General features: G+C 60.6%; 3 protein-coding genes across 22 annotated transcripts in view; 1 reads left to right on the forward strand and 2 right to left on the reverse strand.

Annotated features, from left to right (window-relative positions):
* The first annotated feature begins 1099 nt into the window (after positions 1–1099).
* CHRNE (cholinergic receptor nicotinic epsilon subunit) lies at positions 1100–6215 on the forward strand. 5 transcript variants are annotated; one of them, XM_069603267.1, is made up of 12 exons: positions 1208–1410; positions 2014–2156; positions 2271–2315; positions 2421–2530; positions 2673–2828; positions 3125–3225; positions 3600–3800; positions 3878–3992; positions 5256–5370; positions 5446–5632; positions 5717–5823; positions 5940–6215. In XM_069603267.1, the coding sequence occupies exons 1-12, from the start codon at positions 1236–1238 to the stop codon at positions 6087–6089; spliced, it is 1605 nt and encodes a 534-aa protein (XP_069459368.1). In that variant the 5' UTR covers positions 1208–1235; the 3' UTR covers positions 6090–6215. The 5 variants fall into 5 exon arrangements, with proteins under 5 accessions (XP_069459367.1, XP_069459368.1, XP_069459366.1 ...); XM_069603269.1 differs by lacking the exon at positions 1208–1410 and adding an exon at positions 1461–1758 and having other exon boundaries at positions 5703–5823; XM_069603268.1 differs by lacking the exon at positions 1208–1410 and adding an exon at positions 1461–1758.
* Positions 4214–5208, reverse strand: C11H17orf107 (chromosome 11 C17orf107 homolog). Its single transcript, XM_069603270.1, has 3 exons — positions 5005–5208; positions 4681–4881; positions 4214–4581 (listed from the first exon to the last, which is right to left on the reverse strand). The coding sequence occupies exons 1-3, from the start codon at positions 5137–5139 to the stop codon at positions 4297–4299; spliced, it is 621 nt and encodes a 206-aa protein (XP_069459371.1). The 5' UTR covers positions 5140–5208; the 3' UTR covers positions 4214–4296.
* Positions 6216–6726: 511 nt separating the features above from the next.
* Positions 6727–16825, reverse strand: part of MINK1 (misshapen like kinase 1) — a 46645-nt gene continuing 36546 nt past the window's right edge. The window contains exons 12-33 of one of the 16 annotated variants that reach the window (XM_069603246.1): positions 16483–16696; positions 14651–14767; positions 13654–13866; positions 13316–13489; positions 12759–13019; positions 12236–12321; positions 11971–12081; positions 11715–11827; positions 11471–11559; positions 11222–11245; positions 10958–11121; positions 10462–10567; positions 10237–10374; positions 9940–10048; positions 9431–9598; positions 9181–9324; positions 8881–9015; positions 8582–8682; positions 8351–8500; positions 8107–8266; positions 7880–8019; positions 6727–7574 (exon numbers count right to left, since the gene is read on the reverse strand). In XM_069603246.1, the coding sequence (XP_069459347.1) occupies positions 7491–7574; positions 7880–8019; positions 8107–8266; positions 8351–8500; positions 8582–8682; positions 8881–9015; positions 9181–9324; positions 9431–9598; positions 9940–10048; positions 10237–10374; positions 10462–10567; positions 10958–11121; positions 11222–11245; positions 11471–11559; positions 11715–11827; positions 11971–12081; positions 12236–12321; positions 12759–13019; positions 13316–13489; positions 13654–13866; positions 14651–14767; positions 16483–16696 (3001 nt within the window). In that variant the 3' untranslated portion in view covers positions 6727–7490. The remainder of the gene's footprint in view (positions 7575–7879; positions 8020–8106; positions 8267–8350; positions 8501–8581; positions 8683–8880; positions 9016–9180; positions 9325–9430; positions 9599–9939; positions 10049–10236; positions 10375–10461; positions 10568–10957; positions 11122–11221; positions 11246–11470; positions 11560–11714; positions 11828–11970; positions 12082–12235; positions 12322–12758; positions 13020–13315; positions 13490–13653; positions 13867–14650; positions 14768–16482; positions 16697–16825) is intronic. The other 15 variants (XM_069603251.1, XM_069603250.1, XM_069603247.1 and 12 more) reach the window with 15 other exon arrangements.

The following is a 16825-nucleotide window of genomic DNA, read 5'->3' on the forward strand; positions in this document are numbered from 1 at the left end:
AACCTTTGGTCCAGCTGGCTGTCCCAGCTGCTGCATTGTTATGCCACTATACACACCCCTTCCACCATCGCTTGCTCCTATTTGGCCCCAATTCTAATTCCTGAGTCTGGGGCTCAGAAAGTGGTCAGACTGGCTCTTTTTCCTTATAGGGATCAACTGGAAAATCCTCTGTTAGTTCCTGAGGCACAGGGACCTGGTCTAGTATCAACAGCTAAGACTCAGCAGGGAACCCAATTTGGGCCAGACGCCACTCCCTGGCAGAGCAATTTGCCTTGCACGTTATCCCCCATTGACTGTGGGGAATTGTACTAAGGAAGAACCTTTTGTGTTCTGTTACGTTAATCACTAAAGAAACATTGCATGTAAGCTTAAATTATACATAATGGCCCTTCTCTGGGAACCCTGTCTCTTAGCTAATGAGCATTAAGCTGAAATACCTTTGTTTAGCTCACTGGAAAACATCCTGACCAGGCCCACAGGTAAGTGGCTGCAGGAAGGAAGACTTTAACACATCCCTTATAGAGTGTGGCTGGAACCAGGACTTGGCCACGTCCCACCCCCCCAAAACCACTTAAATAGAAAAGAAACCTGACTTCTGACTTAGAGAAAATAGTTCATTGAGACACTAGTCCACCGTCTTCTCCATCTGCTGGCTTTCCAAATAAAGTTGCCCAACAACTTGTCTTTTGATTTATTGGCCTGTCATGTGGCAAGCAGCAGGAGCTTGGACTCAGTAACATGACCTGGACCTGACCTGGAGTCCTCTTTGATACGTTTAGGGCAATGGCAACTGTTTTGCTGTACTGGTGTGAGGCTTCCTACCCCATAAGGAAACACACGGGAAATTTCTTAAAGCAGATTCCTGGCCCCTCCTCTGTGTCATCTTACTAAACTGGGATTCTTTGGGGATGGAGCCTAGGAAACTGCATTTTTAACAAGCATCTCCAGTGATTGATTAGGGGGTGGTCCAAGGAGATTTAGGAAAGACTGAAAGGTGGGTTTTGAATGAGGTGGGGCAGACAGTAACTTTCAGATGTGGCCACAAGGTGGCAACAGAGAGATGGAAAACGGGGATCTCTGTAGGTGACCACCCAGACAGAGCTGCAGGTGGGCAGACACTGGGACTGGCTCTGGGAGGAGGTGGGCCCTGTACTGTGGCACCATCTCTTTTGCCATGTGGAGTTTGTTATTGCAGCTTAATCCCCTGTGGCTGCCTGTCTCATTACCGGATCTTTATGGACACTCTGCTTTTGCCGAACTCTGCTGGTGGAAACTGCATTTGTGTGACCTTGGCTGGGCTATGGGTGGTGCTGAGTGTAGCAGGCAAGGGATATCACCTGTGCAGGGCAGCTGACTCAGAGGACGCCAGTGCAGTGTTGAAAGCAGGACCTTCCACACCCCCTCTGCCAGGTCTGTGGTTCCAGGTGTTCTTAAAGGATCTGCCCACCAGCATCGGGCCTGCTCCAGTCATGAGAGGATCAGGGCTGGGGCTGGACAGCTGGCCGAAGCCCAGGCAGACAGGCTGGGATGGGGTGGGGGCAGGGAACTCAGGATGGGGCAGCTGCCTCTGGAAGCAGCCAAGATGTCCCTGGCTGCAGTAGGGGTAGTCAGAGCCCGGAACTAACACCCTCCTCCCCCTCACTCATGCACCCTGGCCTGCCCCCTTCGGAGACTGCCAAAGCTCAGAATAACCTGGGGGACCAGACAGCGAAATGGCAGGGGCTCTGCTCTGCGCCCTGCTCCTCTTGCAGCTCCTCGGTATGGGCCAGGGTCGGGGGAAGAGGTGGAACACCCACGCGCAGGACACTGACATAAAGGGACAGGACAAAGACCGACTGAGATGTAGACAGACATATTTGGTCCCCAGGCACAGTATCACTAGTTCGGGAGGCAGACATGGGAAAATATACAGCCTCAGAGACAGAGAAGCAGAGACCTGTAGACCCGGAGGCAGAGCGGGGCGGCTCCTCAGCCTCTCCATGTCCTGACCCTGCTGCTTCGCCCCATCCCCAGGCAGAGGTGAGGGGAAGAATGAGGAGCTGCGCCTTTACCACTACCTTTTCGACAACTATGACCCAGGACGCCGGCCAGTGCAGGAGCCCGAGGACACTGTCACCATCTCCCTCAAAGTCACCCTGACCAATCTCATCTCCCTGGTAAGATACCCGCACCGGTACATGCCATCTCGGAGCCTAAAATCCCACTTCTGGCCCCAAGCTCTCAACTCTCTCCTAAAGCTATCCCCCATCATCTTCATCTCCCACCCACAGAACGAGAAAGAAGAGACCCTCACCACCAGCGTCTGGATTGGAATCGTGAGTCGAGGCTGGGGAACAGCCTGAGATCTAGGGGGCCCTTTTCTCCCAAACACCTCACAGGCAGCGCGGCGCACGTCCTTCCGTCCCCTCCCCCGCCCCTAGGACTGGCAAGATTATCGACTCAACTACAGCAAGGGCGACTTTGGGGGCGTAGAAACCCTGCGGGTCCCTTCAGAACTTGTTTGGCTGCCAGAGATTGTGCTGGAAAACAAGTGAGGACCGAGCCAGACTGGAGCGAAGCCGAGGTCTGGGGAGGGGTGGGGGCTGGGCTGGACCTGGCTGGGGCAGGGGTGTTGCTTGGGGGGTGTGGGAGCCGCAGATCTGGGCCAACTCTCGGTTTCCTGGAGCCCACAGTATCGACGGCCAGTTCGGGGTGGCCTACGAGGCCAATGTGCTGGTCTCCGAGGGCGGCTACGTGAGCTGGTTGCCCCCGGCCATCTACCGCAGCACCTGTGCCGTGGAGGTCACCTACTTCCCTTTCGACTGGCAGAACTGCTCGCTCGTTTTCCGGTGGGAAGACTTGTTCGCAGGCCCGGACAATTGAGGGATTAAGGGGTGGGGCCAGGTGCGCAGGGGCGGGGAGACCTCCAACCCGGGGCGGGGCTTTGTGCTGGAGGTGGGGCTAGGCATTAGAAGGAGATAGCGCGCTCTAGCGGATGAGAAGTAGGGGTGGAAACCCAGGCTTGGAGGCGGGGCCTGGGTGATCGGGTGGAGCGTGATTCCCCTGCCAGAACCCAGCTTCCAGCGCGGGGCCTGAGGCCCGGGTCCCAGCCTCTGGGGTCGGGGTCCGGATCCTGGCTCTGCAGCTCCCAGACGTACAATGCCGAAGAGGTGGAGTTTGTCTTTGCGGTGGACGACGAGGGCGAGACCATCAGCAAGATCGATATCGACACCGAGGCCTATACTGGTTAGACTCCCCTCCTGCTCCGAAAAACCCGCTTCTAGACGTGTCCCGAGAGGGGACTTGCACAGTGGGGTTGCCCTGGGCCCTCGATGCTGGCACTGACTTTGACAGCCCTGCTTTAACTTGAGCCTTCCCTGAAATCATTTTTGATTGTCGGCCTAGTACTCCTTCCTCCCTTGTAATGGTTCCGTAAGCTCCCTGGGAACGCCCCTTTCTGACCCAATTACCAGTCCACCTGCCCTGGCCCAGATGGCTTTCATCCTCTCCTCGCCTGGCACTGCAGGCCCCCCACCCCCCTCCGTCAGATGTGGGGACGGAGAGCAGAGGAGGGCGCCACATTCCCCGAGAGCCAGCTAACCGCGCTTCCCGTCCCGCAGAGAACGGCGAGTGGGCCATCGACTTCTGCCCCGGGGTGATCCGCCGCCACGACGGTGACTCTCCGGGTGGCCCAGGGGAAACTGACGTCATCTACTCGCTCATTATTCGTCGGAAGCCGCTATTCTATGTTATTAACATCATCGTGCCCTGCGTGCTCATCTCGGGCCTGGTGCTGCTCGCCTACTTCCTGCCCGCGCAGGGTATGGAGTCACCTAGACCCCAAACCCGGGCCCCCTCCTAGGGGGCGGGGCCTGTCCTCACCAGGCACTCCCTCCAGCCGGCGGCCAGAAATGCACCGTTTCCATCAATGTCCTGCTCGCCCAGACCGTCTTCTTGTTCCTGATTGCCCAGAAAACCCCAGAGACATCTCTGAGCGTGCCGCTGTTGGGCAGGTGAGGGGCGGAGAGGATCCAGGCAGTGGCTACGCGGGGCGTGGCTAGCGTGAAGGGCGGGGCCAGGGGGTCTCAGTGGAGAGGGCAGGGCCAATACCTAAGGACTCCGAGTAGCCTTAACTATATGGTCTCCACCTGGACTTTATTTGGACGTGGGGCAGGGCTGGGATCGTAGTGGGTTCTTCGGTCCCCCGTCCTCTGCAGTGCTGCTGGACGCCAACTTGAGGTCTCCGGAGTATCTCTGCAGGGGGTGGGCCGGTTCAGTGCCACCCAGCCGGGACTCCTCTGGCCCCCAACTCTTCCCTCATCTTGAACTCACCGGTTCCCCAGGGGTTCCGAGGTCCAGCTGGCGTTGCCACTGTTGCAGGAATGAGGCGGACCCCTGTAGACCTCGTCCACACAGGCACAGCCAGGCCCCCTGGAGCAGGAGCCGGGCGCTCGCGCCTGCTGCAGCCCCCACTTGCAGAGCCCCCTGCCCCGCGGCCTGGGCTACCCGGGCCAGGGCTCCACCCGGATCCCCAGCGTCTGGGCCCGGACCAGGGCCGCAGTCTAGTCGCCGTAGCTCCTGCTGCACCCACAGGGCTGAGATCTGTAGAGGGGATACAGAAGTTGGTGGGAATGCAGAGGTATCTGATCCTCGATCTCCTTCCCCGACTCCCTCCTCTGCGCCCCGCCCCCGGCGCCCCACCTCTAACAAGGTGGCCCCGAAGTTCACTACGCTGGCCGCGGCTTCTCTTAGCACTAGCCCCAGGGTGGGCTTCCGGGCAGGCGGGTTCTCCGCCTCTCGAGGCTCCAAGAACTTCAGTTCTCTGAACCTCTGCTCCAGATATTCATGGGCTGCGGCCGCAAGGAGCTCCAGGGAAGACAGAAGCGGGGGCTGGAGGGCCACCTGGAAAGGCACAGGGGCAGCGGGGTCATCGGGACATAGGGCAGAGGTCACGGGGGGGGGGCGCTGGAAACCTTCCCAGAGCGTCTCCAGGTGCAGCCCTTATGGGTATCCATGTAGGCACACCTCCGTGGAGCTGTGGAAGTGGTAGACCCACAGTAGGGTTTCCAGGGAACTGGGGGTCCCCTTCATGGTTGCCACTGGCCGTGCGAGGGCGGGGGGAAAGACCGGGCCGGGGGGCCGACCGTCTGGCCCCGCCATGAGGAGCTGCTCCACGCCTGCGGAGAGGTGCGTTTGTGAGGTCAGAGGACCTGTGGCCTCTCTGTGGCTCGTGGGCAGCGGGGAGGCTGTGACATCACGAACTCTGGGCTCCTCAGGTACCTCATTTTCGTCATGGTGGTTGCCACACTCATTGTCATGAATTGCGTCATCGTGCTCAACGTGTCATTGCGGACGCCCACCACTCACGCCATGTCCCCGCGGCTGCGCCACGTAAGCACCGGGTGGATGGGCTTGGGGCAAGAGGTGGGGCTTCAAGCTAACCTCGCCCCGCTCCGCCCACCCCAGGTGTTGCTGGAGCTGCTGCCTCAGCTCCTGGGCTCCGGCGCGCCGCCTGAGATCCCCCGGGCTGCCTCGCCCCCAAGGCGGGCGTCGTCCCTGGGCCTCCTGCTCCGCGCGGAGGAGCTGATACTGAAAAAGCCGCGGAGCGAACTCGTATTTGAGCAGCAGAGGCACCGGCACGGAACCTGGACCGGTGAGCGGACTAGCCCGAGAGGACCAAGGGGGGCGCCTTCAAGGGCGAGGCTCTTGATCACCCACCCCAGGTCGCCCCCACCAGCTACCCTCTGCCAGAACCTGGGCGCTGCCGCCCCCGAGATCCGCTGCTGTGTGGATGCCGTGAACTTCGTGGCTTCAAGCACGCGGGACCAGGAAGCCACTGGCGAGGTGGGGCCGGAGCACGGAGGTGGGGTGGAGCGCTGGGGGGCCTCGCCATCCCAGACTCTTGCGCAGCTGGCTCCTGCAGCTTTTAGGGACTCAATTTGTGCCCACCCCTTCCCCAGGAGGTGTCCGATTGGGTGCGCATGGGCAAGGCCCTTGACAGCATCTGCTTCTGGGCCGCTCTGGTGCTCTTCCTCGTGGGCTCCAGCCTCATCTTCCTCGGGGCCTACTTCAACCGAGTGCCCCAGCTGCCCTACCCGCCTTGTATGTAGGCCTGAGGCCACAGCCACACCAAGAATTCCCACCCGTCTCCAGGAGGATATTTGAAAAACACCTTGCTGCCACTGCTTTATTACTATCCTTTCCCACTGCCAATGATAAATCTGTATTCAGCGTCACAGGAGTCATGTGTCTGCACGTGTGTGGGTTCGGCCACCTGGCTGGCATCAGAAAGAGCTGCAGATGGTGCAGGCAGTCTCCCGCATGTCAACCCTCCAGAAAGCAAGAACCACTCTCACTTCAGTCTTCCTGCCCTCCCAGTTTTTCTTGGGCCCCAGTCCCATGTGATCCTCTAGCCCTGTGAGCCTCTCAGAGGCTAAACAGGAGAGACCCGTTTGCAACACTTGCACATCGAGAAGCTGAAGCCAGGCAGCTCTGTGGTCTGGCCAGGCTGGAGTGGGTAGGAACCAAATGGTCCCAGCTCAAGGTCCACAGGTTTAAGGCTGAGGATGCCTGGGCCTTCCCTTAGTTGTTTCTTGTAGGTTCTCTTAGCCCAGCACTGCCCATCCACCCCCTCTCCACTAAGACTCAGGGACTACAGATTCCCAACCCCTTCATCCCAGCCATGTTGGTGGGCCCTGGCTAGAACCCGGGATGATGAGAGAAAACAGAGTAACCTAGGTCCTGAAGTGGTAGGAGCTGGTTGAATTGTCTTTATTAACAAACGAGATCTCCAAGGCCACTACATTGAGGAGGGGCGGGGGCAGGGAGGGGGCGGGCTACTTGCTGCTCACACTATATACAGATGCAAGCAAGGGGGGGAGAGGGTGAGAGCTCCCTGCTCCCCCCTCCACCGGGGAAGGGCAGAGGCTAGAAGAGATGGGGATTGTAAAGGGGTAAATGTTTTGGCTGGCGGGATCCCCCCTCCATTCCCTGGGGTTTGGGGGGAGGGTAATCATTAAAGTGCTTTCAGAAAATGAGGAAATGGTCCCTGCCCCTGGAGTGGCTGGTGACCCCCCTAAAACCTAGGGCCCAGTGACCCCCCCCAGGGTCTGGTACATTCAAGGGGGGAGCCGGCTCCCCTGACGTGCAAATGATGGGGCCCAGGGCCCTGCCAAGTCAGCAGCAGTGGGGTATGGGGTCCAAGCCCCAAGCACTCTCCTTGTAAGTGGAGAAAGGGGGGTGGGGCTAGGCCCACTCAGTTCTTGGTAAGGGGAAGCTGTGCCTCTCCCTGGAAGTTGGGACAGGCACAGTTTTGGGGAGAGAAAATGTTGGGGAAGAGGATGGTCACGTGATCACAAAAGCATCAGGGGTCAGAGGTCACGTTCCCAGCAGGCTCCAGTGAATCAAACCAGTAAAAGCAAAAGCCCAGGGAGGGAAGAGAAGGGCGGCCCGGGGAGTCTGGCTGTGGGGGGTGAGCTGGTCCACAGAGGCCAGCCCAGCCCAGGGCCCCGTCACCAGTTCATGATGCAGTTACGATTCAAGGTCATGAAGTAAACTTGGCTGCTGCCCCCGGAGCGGACTGAGGCGAAAAATACCTGGGTGGGGAGGAGAAGAAGTCACCAGGGTGAGTGGGGCAGCCACGATGGAGGTGCCTCAGTTAACTGGGAGAAGGGAGAAACTGCAGGATTTAGTCCCGCAGAGTGCCCCCATTCCCTTCCAAAAGGCAGGAACACGTGGCATGAAGGAGCCCAGACTTCTTAGAGACTGAAGGTGGGGGAAGGGCAGGCTGCCTCTCAGGAAGACCTATAACCACCCCTCCCCCAGCTCTGCCCAGGCACCCAGGTAGGGGTGGGGATGGGGCCCACGCTGTACAGGAGCCTGGGCGGCTTATCACTCCCACCTTGTCATTCCGCTCACACAGGAACTTGAGCCTCTGGGCTCGTTTGTGCATGAAGACCCCATCCAGGTGGCCTGTCTCCACAGAGCGGATCTCAATGGCTTTCTCTCCCCAGCCCATGATCTGGTTGGAGCAGATGTAGGCTGTGGGGGGAGCAGAGAGGGGTCATAAGTGGGCTACAGCCCGGCTGGCTTGGGGACACAGGCCAGGGGGGCAGACCCCTCACTCACCCACAGAGGTGGGCATCTCTCCCCACTGCAGCACCACGTCCTTGATGATCCGGCCGTACGTGTTGACATAGACACCCTCATCCTCGTAGCACAGCAGCATCTCCATGCCGTCCGTGTTGGGGAGGAAGATGATGGCGTGGGGTGTGATCTGGCTCTGGATCTGGGAAGGAGAAAGTGGGTGGGAGGCCCCAAGGCTGGGCCCAAGCTGGGGGCCCCACTCCGCCCGCAGCCCTGCCAAGCTTACATGCACAGGGATGTAGATGTCGTAGCTGTTCCCCGAGTCCACATCCACAGCGTGGAAGCCGGCGCTGGAGCCATAGATGACCTTGAGCCGCTGGCCCTCCTCTACGGTCAGGTCCACCAGTAGAGGGCGGTGCGGGAGGTCAGCAAAGGACTGTGGGGGAGAAAGGGCTCAGGGGATGTGGGCAGAGGAGCCAGACCTTGGACCAGTGATGGAAGTTGAGGCTTGGGTTACCTTGAAAGCCATGAATTTGTGGTAAGGTTTGGGGGCCCAGGCATACACCTCCACCGAGTTCTTCAGGGCGATGACCAGGAACTTGATGCGTTCGTATTTCACTAGGAGCAGGAAAAGGGGGGGGATGCAGGCGCTTCCCTGCTTGGGCTGCAGCCCCTCCCCCGGGTCTGTCTACACCCCCAACTGCAGCCCCACCCCCACCCCCGTCTCTGGCCTTCAAGGCTTTCTCAGCCCAGGACCCCGTCTTTCTCTCTTCTCATAAACAAATGTGCCCTGCGGCTGCGTTGTGACCTCCTCACCCACGCGGTAGTGCCCGCAGCCCTCCATGTCCCCCACAGTGGTCCAGCCTTGCTTCTTCTCCACTTCCGGATCATTGTGCAGAATCTTGTTCCGGAGCCAGGACAGGTAATACACCCGCAGTTTGTTCCTTTTCCCTGAGGAACAGAGAACCCTCGCTGGAGGCCCAGCTTCCACTTCCCCACCATCCCGTGTGGACCTCGAGGGGTGAGAAAGTGGGGGCCCCATCTTCCAGTTCCTGTCCTGGGGCAGCCCTCCCCTCAGGCACTGAGCCCTCCTCCTGGCCACCGCCTCCCCCCAACCTGAGATGGTGATGAGCAAGTTGAGTCCCTCCAGCACGTCCATCTGCTGGAAGCGCCGCCGCCCGATGAGTCCATACACCTTGCCCTGCCCGCTGCGGTCCAGCAGCATCAGCCCGTTCTCCGTGCCCACCAGCAGGTTGACCCCTGCAAGAGGAGCCCTTGGGCAGATGAGAGGCAGAGCCAGGCCCTCGCCTGACCAGGAGCACGGGGGCACACCAGGCCCCTCTTTTCCTTCCCCACCCTGGCTTACCCCAAAGGGCCGCACAGAGGATCTCGGAATTGAACCTCTTCTTGTACTTCCGAATCTCGGGGGTTTCGCTGTGGGCCCGGGTGTTGGTGGGGTTCACGTTGACCACAGAGCCTTTCCTCACGTCGTACTGTAGCTGATCGAGCCGACTGCCCTCTCCACCAACCAGGGCTGCGGGAGGAGGAGAGGAGAAGGGAGTGGGCTGAGTCCTGTCACTCTGTCTCACTGTATCCCACGCTCCAGGATACTCCGAACCAAAGGGAAAGACTAGGGAATGGACCAGGTGCCTGGAGGAGTCTACACAGGGCCAGAAGGCCTGGCAAAGCCCTCGCTCCCTCATGCAGGTCCCTGGGTCACCTCTGAGCATTCTGCCCCGCCTTGAGTCAAGGCGGCCCCAGAAACCCTTACTGCCTTCGCGCCAGGGCAGGTGCGGGCCACAGGGGAGGCTGTGAGCACTCAGTGAAGCCTGTCATCAGAGGCCACCCGACCCCTCCGCAGGCCTCCTGTCTCACCTGTAATGGGAATGGTGTCCCCACTGCCTCCAGGCTGGTAGATCCCCAGGTCCACAAACATCGTAAACGAGCTCTTGCCGGGGGCTTTTACCAGCCCACGAGACTGGTACTGTGGGGTGAGGGTGGCAGTGAGGCAAACATGCCAGACCCCAGCCCGGGCCCACCCCTCCTGCTGCACCCTGGCCAACCAGCTCCCAGGGCTCCCCCTTGCCGACCACAGTGCCCCAGCGCCCCTGGGCCTCCTGTCCATGGCCAGTGACCTCCTCTCGCCCCATGGAGCCACCTCCACCCACTTACGTCACTGCCTCCATCCTTCAAGGGGGGGCTTTGACCTTTGCTGCTCTCAGTGGGCGAGTGGCTGGGCTGGACCACGTCTGGCAGGTTTGTGTAGCCATTGCTGTCGGCGTGCAGCAGGCTGCGCTCCTCCTCGGGAGTCTAAAGGAACAAAGGGAAGGGGGCCAGTGCTGGGGCCGAGGAGGGGCAGGGCAGGCTGGAGCAGAACGGGAGAGGAGGGGTACTCACTCGCTGGACCACCATGGTGCCACCCCCGTAGGGGGTCTGGGGCCCGGCTATCTCCTCCACGTCATGGACCACCATGGTGCTGACGCTGTCTGTGTCTCCATCGCTGCTATGGAGAGAGGAAGGTCAGGAGGCCCTCTGGGGCCTGCCTGTCACCCAAGTGCCACCTGAGTGCCACAGGGAGCCGGGGCACGGGCACCTGCAGTGTTTGCTGGCACCCAGCAGCTCCCGCCCCACACTGGGGGAGCGCTGGCTGTCCTGAAGAGGTGCTCATCTCACAGGACAGTGAAGGACAGCAGGGGACACCAGCCCCCAGGCCTGTATCCCGTTCTCTACGGAAGGGTAGGAAGAACCGGCCGGCAATGACAGCCGAGGCCCCACAGCAGCTCTGGGATGGGAACTGCTTTCCCTCAAACTTGACCCAACACCCCCTCCCTCAGCACCTGTCTCTCAGGCGCCTCTGGCAGGGGATGTGCCCCTGCCCTGGGCGCCCCCATACCGGGCCCCAGGGGCGTCTCTGCTCCCCTCTGACGGCTCGCCATTGCTCTCCTCTTCCTCATCCTCGCTGCTCTCCACCTCCTCGCTGGACGACGAGTAGTCCATGGCCTTCTTGGGAGGCCGGGGGGCCTCGTCCAGGATCCGCTCTTTCAGTAGGACGAAATCCTGCGGGGGAGGAGCTGCGTGAGGCGGGGAGGCAGGGGTGCCGCAGAGGCCGGAGAAAGGCAGGGAACAGGAGGGGCTGCCCGCGGCCCTGCTCACTAACCTCACCAATGGCTCGCTTATAGCTCTGGGAAGGGCCGCGGGGGAAGAAGGGCAGCCAGGAGGAGGCAGGAGAGAGGTTAAGAAAGGTTAGTAACTGGGAAGGGCCACCCTGTTAGCCCACAGACCCTCCAGCCTCAGACTAATAATGGCCCTGCCCCTGGTGCCCAGCTCTCTGGGGCTCCAGAGGCTCCACAGTGGCCCCCAGGTCCCAAACCATGAGAAGACGGGAGGGGGCCACCTGATGACTTACTGCGGGCCGGCCTGGCCGCGAGCGGTGGTCATCGGGCTTGGCTTTGTTTCCAGGGGAGAGCACAGGGGAGTTGTCCAGTTTGGAGGAGGCTAGATGTGGCAGGGTTGGGGAGAAAGGAGGTCACTGACACCGGTGTAGGGTGGTCTGGCCTCAAGTCCAGTCTGGTAACCATGCTGCCCAGTCCAGAGCTGCCAAAGGTGGGGTCCACCCTGGGGAGACTGACCCCAGGGCTGGGCTCACGTACCTCCCACCCGGTTCCGCTCCAGCGAGCCGGCTTGCGGGAGGTGCCCGTGAGAGGCCGGGAGGACGCTGTCTGAGCGCTCCCAGCCGGGGTCGCTCCTCCTGAGGTCGGGGTTACTGTGGGAGGGGCGGAGGCAGGGTCAGGGCGAGAGGGTGTCCGTGCCCCGGGAGGCTGAGCTGCACCGCAGAGGAAGCCGTCACCAGGGGGGACAGGTGGCAGAAGTGAAGGTGGGAGGGAGCAGGGGGGACAGCTCCATTACCTACAGGCGTTGGGCGGGCCGGGGGGCGGAGCGGGGGGCCCTGGAGGCTTGGGGCTGCCCCGCTCTGCCCGCCTTTGCAGATAGATTTGCCAGGCGGAGTTGCTGCGAGGTCTGTGGAGGGAGCACAGGGTGCCGGGGCGGGGCGGGGCGGGGGCTGAGGTGACTGCGGCGGGGCTCGCCCACCCCTAAGTGGGCAACCTGGCACACTGCCCTCTGCTGCCCGCCCCGAGCCCTAGGCTGCCACCCGCCCCCAGCCAGGTGTTACCTAGCACGGACCGCCTGCGCTGGCCGGGACCCTCCGGCCCCACTGGTGTTAAGGGCAGTGGCGATTGATGAGGTCCTCTGAGGCACCTGAGGAGGGAAGGAAGGGGTCAGGGCTCCGTGACGGCACAGCAGACACCAGGCCCCTCTTAGAGACCCTGGAGGGGGCGCCCCCCACCGTGATGGAGAAGCAGACTTAGGTTGGGGAAGCTGATGATCTCTGTCCAAGGTTCATGAGCGGGGGAGACAGCAGAGCTGGGATCTGGCCAGCAAGTCTGCCCCTGGTGCTCCCTGAACCCCGGGGGCCTCTTCTGCTCCCACACACACCGTGAAATCACCTGGACACACTCGCATGCCGGCCTGCCTACCAGACATCCGGGTGACCCCTGCGGGATCGGCCAGGCCGAACTCCTTACCCTTCCATTCCCTCCAGACACCCAAGCTTGTGTCCACCTCGTCTGCTGACCACTCCCACTCTATCCCCCCAATTTCTCTGCCCTCTTCCGGCTCTGCAAGGCTGCCCTTACCTTTGGAGGGGCCTCATTATCAGGCCGGACCCAGGCTGGGGGGTTCGGGCTGGGGCCAGGCCCTTCGGAAGTGGGGTCTGAGTTCTGCCGGATGACAGCTCCTCGGGCACTCGGCGTGGCGGTGGGTGCGGGCACGGCGGGGTCGGGGTCGTGGGAGGCGGGGAAGGCAGCCAGGTTTCGGGTGGGTTGGTCCTGCAGGGACTGGGAGCGGGGTACAGGCGCTGCATATGGCTTCAGTGGGACCCGGTGTGCCACCAGGCTCTGCGGGGAGAGACCAGGGAGGGTGGGCCGCCTGCTCTGTGGCACGCCCCCACCTGGGAGCTGGGGCCTGGGCAGGGAGGAAGGGGCAGGTCAAGCCTCTGAGTTCCAACTATCCATCGAAAGGGGCTCCTGGAGCCCAAGAACAGGTAAGACAGAGAGACAGACGTGTGCCTGTCTCTGCCCGCGAGTCCTGAGGTCTGTGCCCCCTGGCTCTGGGCATGTGCATGTATGTGTACACGCAAGGCACCCCCCACCCCCATATCTGTGTGTGAAGACAGGAACAGGAAGAGACTCACCTTGTGCGGTCCCTCCTGGGGCTCTACCGGCCTCTGCATAGGAGGAGTTTGGGAAAGGGGTCCTGGGGGCCCGGGGGAGGCCTGGGGGACGGGGGGCTCAGGCCCTGCGCTGCCTGGCTTGCTCTTGGCCAAGGGAGAGTTCTGCTGTTTGTTCATCCTTGTTCTCTCTTCCACCTGTGAGGCGACAGGACGCCAAGCAGGACGGCTTTTGTCCTGTTCTCAAGTCATGTCCCAACCTCTCCAGCACCGCCCAGACGCACTGCCTGCCCTTTGCCTTCCCCAGGGCCTCCCGCACGAAATGACAGAGTCTTAAAGACAGCACAGGAGGCGCTGAGTACCTCTCGGGCCCAGGCTGGCTTGTCGGCAGGGTTGACGCCCCGACCATAGTGATACAGGGGCTTCCGGTCCCCGGGCAGGATCTGCTGCTGTTTCTGAAGCTGCTGCTGCTGCTGCTGCTGCTGCAGGGACTTGAGGTAGGCATGCTCCTGCTGCAGCTGCCTCTGCAGGCGCTCGGACTGCCGTTGCTCCTCCAGCTGCTTCCGCTTGTATTCCTGGGCCCAAGTGTAGGGAGAGAGGGCTCAGCAGGGTGGACCCTGGAAGCCAGAGCAGGCACGCCCTTGCTCTCCTCCAACTGCCTAGAGAGGAGAGGTCTCTTCCCCTGACGCCCGGGTGACCCCTTCCCCTGAAGTGCTCCCGTCCCACTGCAGCGGAGATGCTCTGAATGCGTGTCTTCCCAGGGGAAGCTGGGGACCCCGTTACCAGCAGCAGGGCCTGTTCCTGGAGCAGCTGTTGCTGAAGGATCTCGAGCTGTCGCTGCTCCTCCTCTAGCCTGTGACGGATATACTCCTGGGGGGGCGGGGTGGGGGGCAGAGGGCAGGGAGAGAGGGAGAGGCAGGGGGGTGGGGGGCAGCAGCGGCGGCGGCGAAGGAGTTGGAGGATGGGGTCAGCGGGGTGAGGATGAGGAGGAGGCCGAGGTGGGGGGTGGGGGAGAGTAAGAGAGAGGCCAGGGTGGGATGAGCCCCACGGAGGCAGGGAATGAGGGGGACACCGGGGCGGAGGCCCCATGAGGGAAGGTGCAGGGGGCAGGAGTCAGGGTGGGAGGCAAAGAGATGGGGAATGAAGGCACAGAGACAGGAGGAGGGCAGGGAGCCGGGGTGGGGGGTTGAGGGGTGGGAGAAAACAGAGAGAGAGAGTGAAGCTGGAAAAGATAGGAGGAATTCTGGGGGAGGGAGAGAAGGGGAAGGGGCCTGGGGAGCAGGGCAGGCAGGCGGCAGGAGCAGGAGGGGAGGCCAGGGTGGGAAGGGGTGAGTCCGGTGTGCACTGGGGGCGCTGTACCTGCTCACGCTCCGCCTGCCGCCGCTCCTCCTCCCGCCGCAGAGCCTGCATGTCCTCCAGCCGCCGCTGCTGCTCCTTCTCCTGTAGCTTCCGCTGCTCCCGCTCCCGCCGCTGTTGCTGCAGGGGAGGGAACAGGCAGCCTGAAGGACCATAGCAGACCCAGGGCAGCACTGCACGCGGAAGCAGGGGCCCACCTCAGCCCACTTCTGTCCCTCCTGGGCTAGGCTCCATCTCGTTGGGGATGGTGGTGAGAGCGGGTGGCTTCAACTTGCTTCTACAAACCTACCTACTCTCACACCAGAGCCCACAGGGGCCTGGCTCGGAAGGAGCTGCTGTCTAAATGGCTGTGGGCTTGGGATGGGAGCTGCCAAGAGGAGGGGGCCTAATTGGATAAAACCGTCCCCTATCCATTCCGTCACCAAACAGACAAAACCGAATCCACAACAGTGTCCCCCATGTCCCAGCTACTGGCCTCTCAAGTGAACCCTAATGGCCAAAGGGAGTGGGATGCAGTGGCAGCCTTCAGCCACAAGAGGGCACCAGGTGCCCGTGCACAGAAATGTGACTTAGTAAGGGACCCTGGGCAATATCAGTAGCCCAGGTCACATTCATTTAATAACTTTCACAATCTTTCTGCCAAAAAATAAATAAATAAAAGAAGGAAAGAAAGAAAGAGCACAAGCCCTAAAGATACATCAGGCCTTCTCCAGGAAACACCTTGGTAGACAGATTTTGGTTACTCTGCTACCTGAAAGCCATATTCATTAATAATAATTTGTACTAGGCTCTCTTGGGCAGCCTTTGTTGAAAATTATTTTTCGTTCAATGAAGACAGGGGCCCACTTTGGGGAGCAGTACACAGGCAGTGTGGAGGCTTCCGCCTATCTCCTGCTGCTTGAAAGTCACTCAGTCGTGTTCAACTCTGTGACCCCATGGACTAAACAGTCCATGGAATTCTCCAGGCCAGAATACTGGAGTGCGTAGCCTATCCCTTCTCCAGGGGATCTTCCCGACCCAGGAATCGAACCAGGGTCTCCTGCATTGCAGGTGGATTCTTTATCAACTGAGCTATCAGGAAAGCCTACTGCTTAGATAACTTTTAAATTAAGCTCAGCCCTCCATGAACTTTGGATCATGTAATTATTTCAACAAAAATCCCATCATTTAAGGCAAAATTTTAACCAATCTATAACGTCTCTTCTTCCTCACCATGCCCCCTGCAAAATAAATACCTTTATACACATATACAAAGTATTTTTTAAACTGGGATTTAAAAAAACTGCAGCTACTTAAAAATAAGATTCTCTATTAATTAAAATTAATTTCTGCCATCCACCTCCAATTAGTGCGCTGGACAAGCTTGTAGGAAGCAAATCTAAGCCCCAACAACCATAAGTAAAAGGAGGGCCTTTCGAGGGATCTTATTTACCGACAGACTGGGCACCTGCTGGAGGGACAAGTGCCCAGGACATGGAGGGGTTTGAGCAGAGACCCTCAGCCTCCTCGGGTCGGAAGGGAAACAGAGCAGGCAAACCCCAGAGCTGAGGTTTACATATAGACACGAGGAAGGAGAGACAGTGGCTTTTTGGAAAACTCCGCTCTGAGGGGATGCTGAGCGTACCACCACCCACACTGGGCTGGTGGGTGCCTTAGGGGCCCCTCAGAGAGGACAGAGCCCTGCCCTGCAAGTCTGAAGGCGGGGGGCTGGCCCCCCTCGCTCCCTCTTCTTCATGTTGTCCTAAGCGCACCAGCAGACCAGCAGTGAGACCAGGATCTGGTCAGGTCAGGCCCTTCCAGGAGGACCCGCCCCTCGACGTGCCCCGCCCCCACACCTCCTCAACCCGCCGCCGCTCCTCCTTCTGCTCCTCGATGCGCCGCTGGCGCTGGTGCAGGAGGTGTTTGATGTGCGCCTCTGGGTCTCGCTGTTGCTGCTGCTGCAGCTGCTGCTGCTGCTGCTTTAAAGCCTCTGAGTTGCTCTTGTTCTCCTGCTGGAGCCGGAGGAATTCCCGGCGGAGGGTCGACTCCCCCGGCACGTTCATGATGGAGCTGGGCAAGATGGTACACGGGAGTATCGGGGTCAGAAGCCACCCTCCCCTCTGGAAGCCCTAAACACGTGCTTCTGCAAACCAGACGGGGTTGCCTCGGGTTGCTCCGGGATGACCGAAGACCTGTCCT

The sequence above is a fragment of the Ovis canadensis genome, chromosome 11, assembly GCF_042477335.2.
Source record: "Ovis canadensis isolate MfBH-ARS-UI-01 breed Bighorn chromosome 11, ARS-UI_OviCan_v2, whole genome shotgun sequence".
Lineage (NCBI taxonomy): Eukaryota > Metazoa > Chordata > Mammalia > Artiodactyla > Bovidae > Ovis > Ovis canadensis.

What these genes read in the sequence shown, in the direction of transcription:
- CHRNE (XM_069603265.1), top strand. Translation starts at nt 1,236, where the DNA reads ATGGACACTCTGCTTTTGCCGAACTCTGCTGGTGGAAACTGCATTTGT. An exon ending in AACTGCTCGCTCGTTTTCCG is followed by an intron (nt 2,829 to 3,124) that starts GTGGGAAGACTT and finishes CTGGCTCTGCAG; the next exon opens with CTCCCAGACGTACAATGCCG. An exon ending in TGTCCCCGCGGCTGCGCCAC is followed by an intron (nt 5,371 to 5,445) that starts GTAAGCACCGGG and finishes CGCCCACCCCAG; the next exon opens with GTGTTGCTGGAGCTGCTGCC.
- C11H17orf107 (XM_069603270.1), bottom strand. Translation starts at nt 5,139, where the DNA reads ATGGCGGGGCCAGACGGTCGGCCCCCCGGCCCGGTCTTTCCCCCCGCC. An exon ending in ACTTCCACAGCTCCACGGAG is followed by an intron (nt 4,882 to 5,004) that starts GTGTGCCTACAT and finishes GTGCCTTTCCAG; the next exon opens with GTGGCCCTCCAGCCCCCGCT. An exon ending in TCGGGGCCACCTTGTTAGAG is followed by an intron (nt 4,582 to 4,680) that starts GTGGGGCGCCGG and finishes TCCCCTCTACAG; the next exon opens with ATCTCAGCCCTGTGGGTGCA.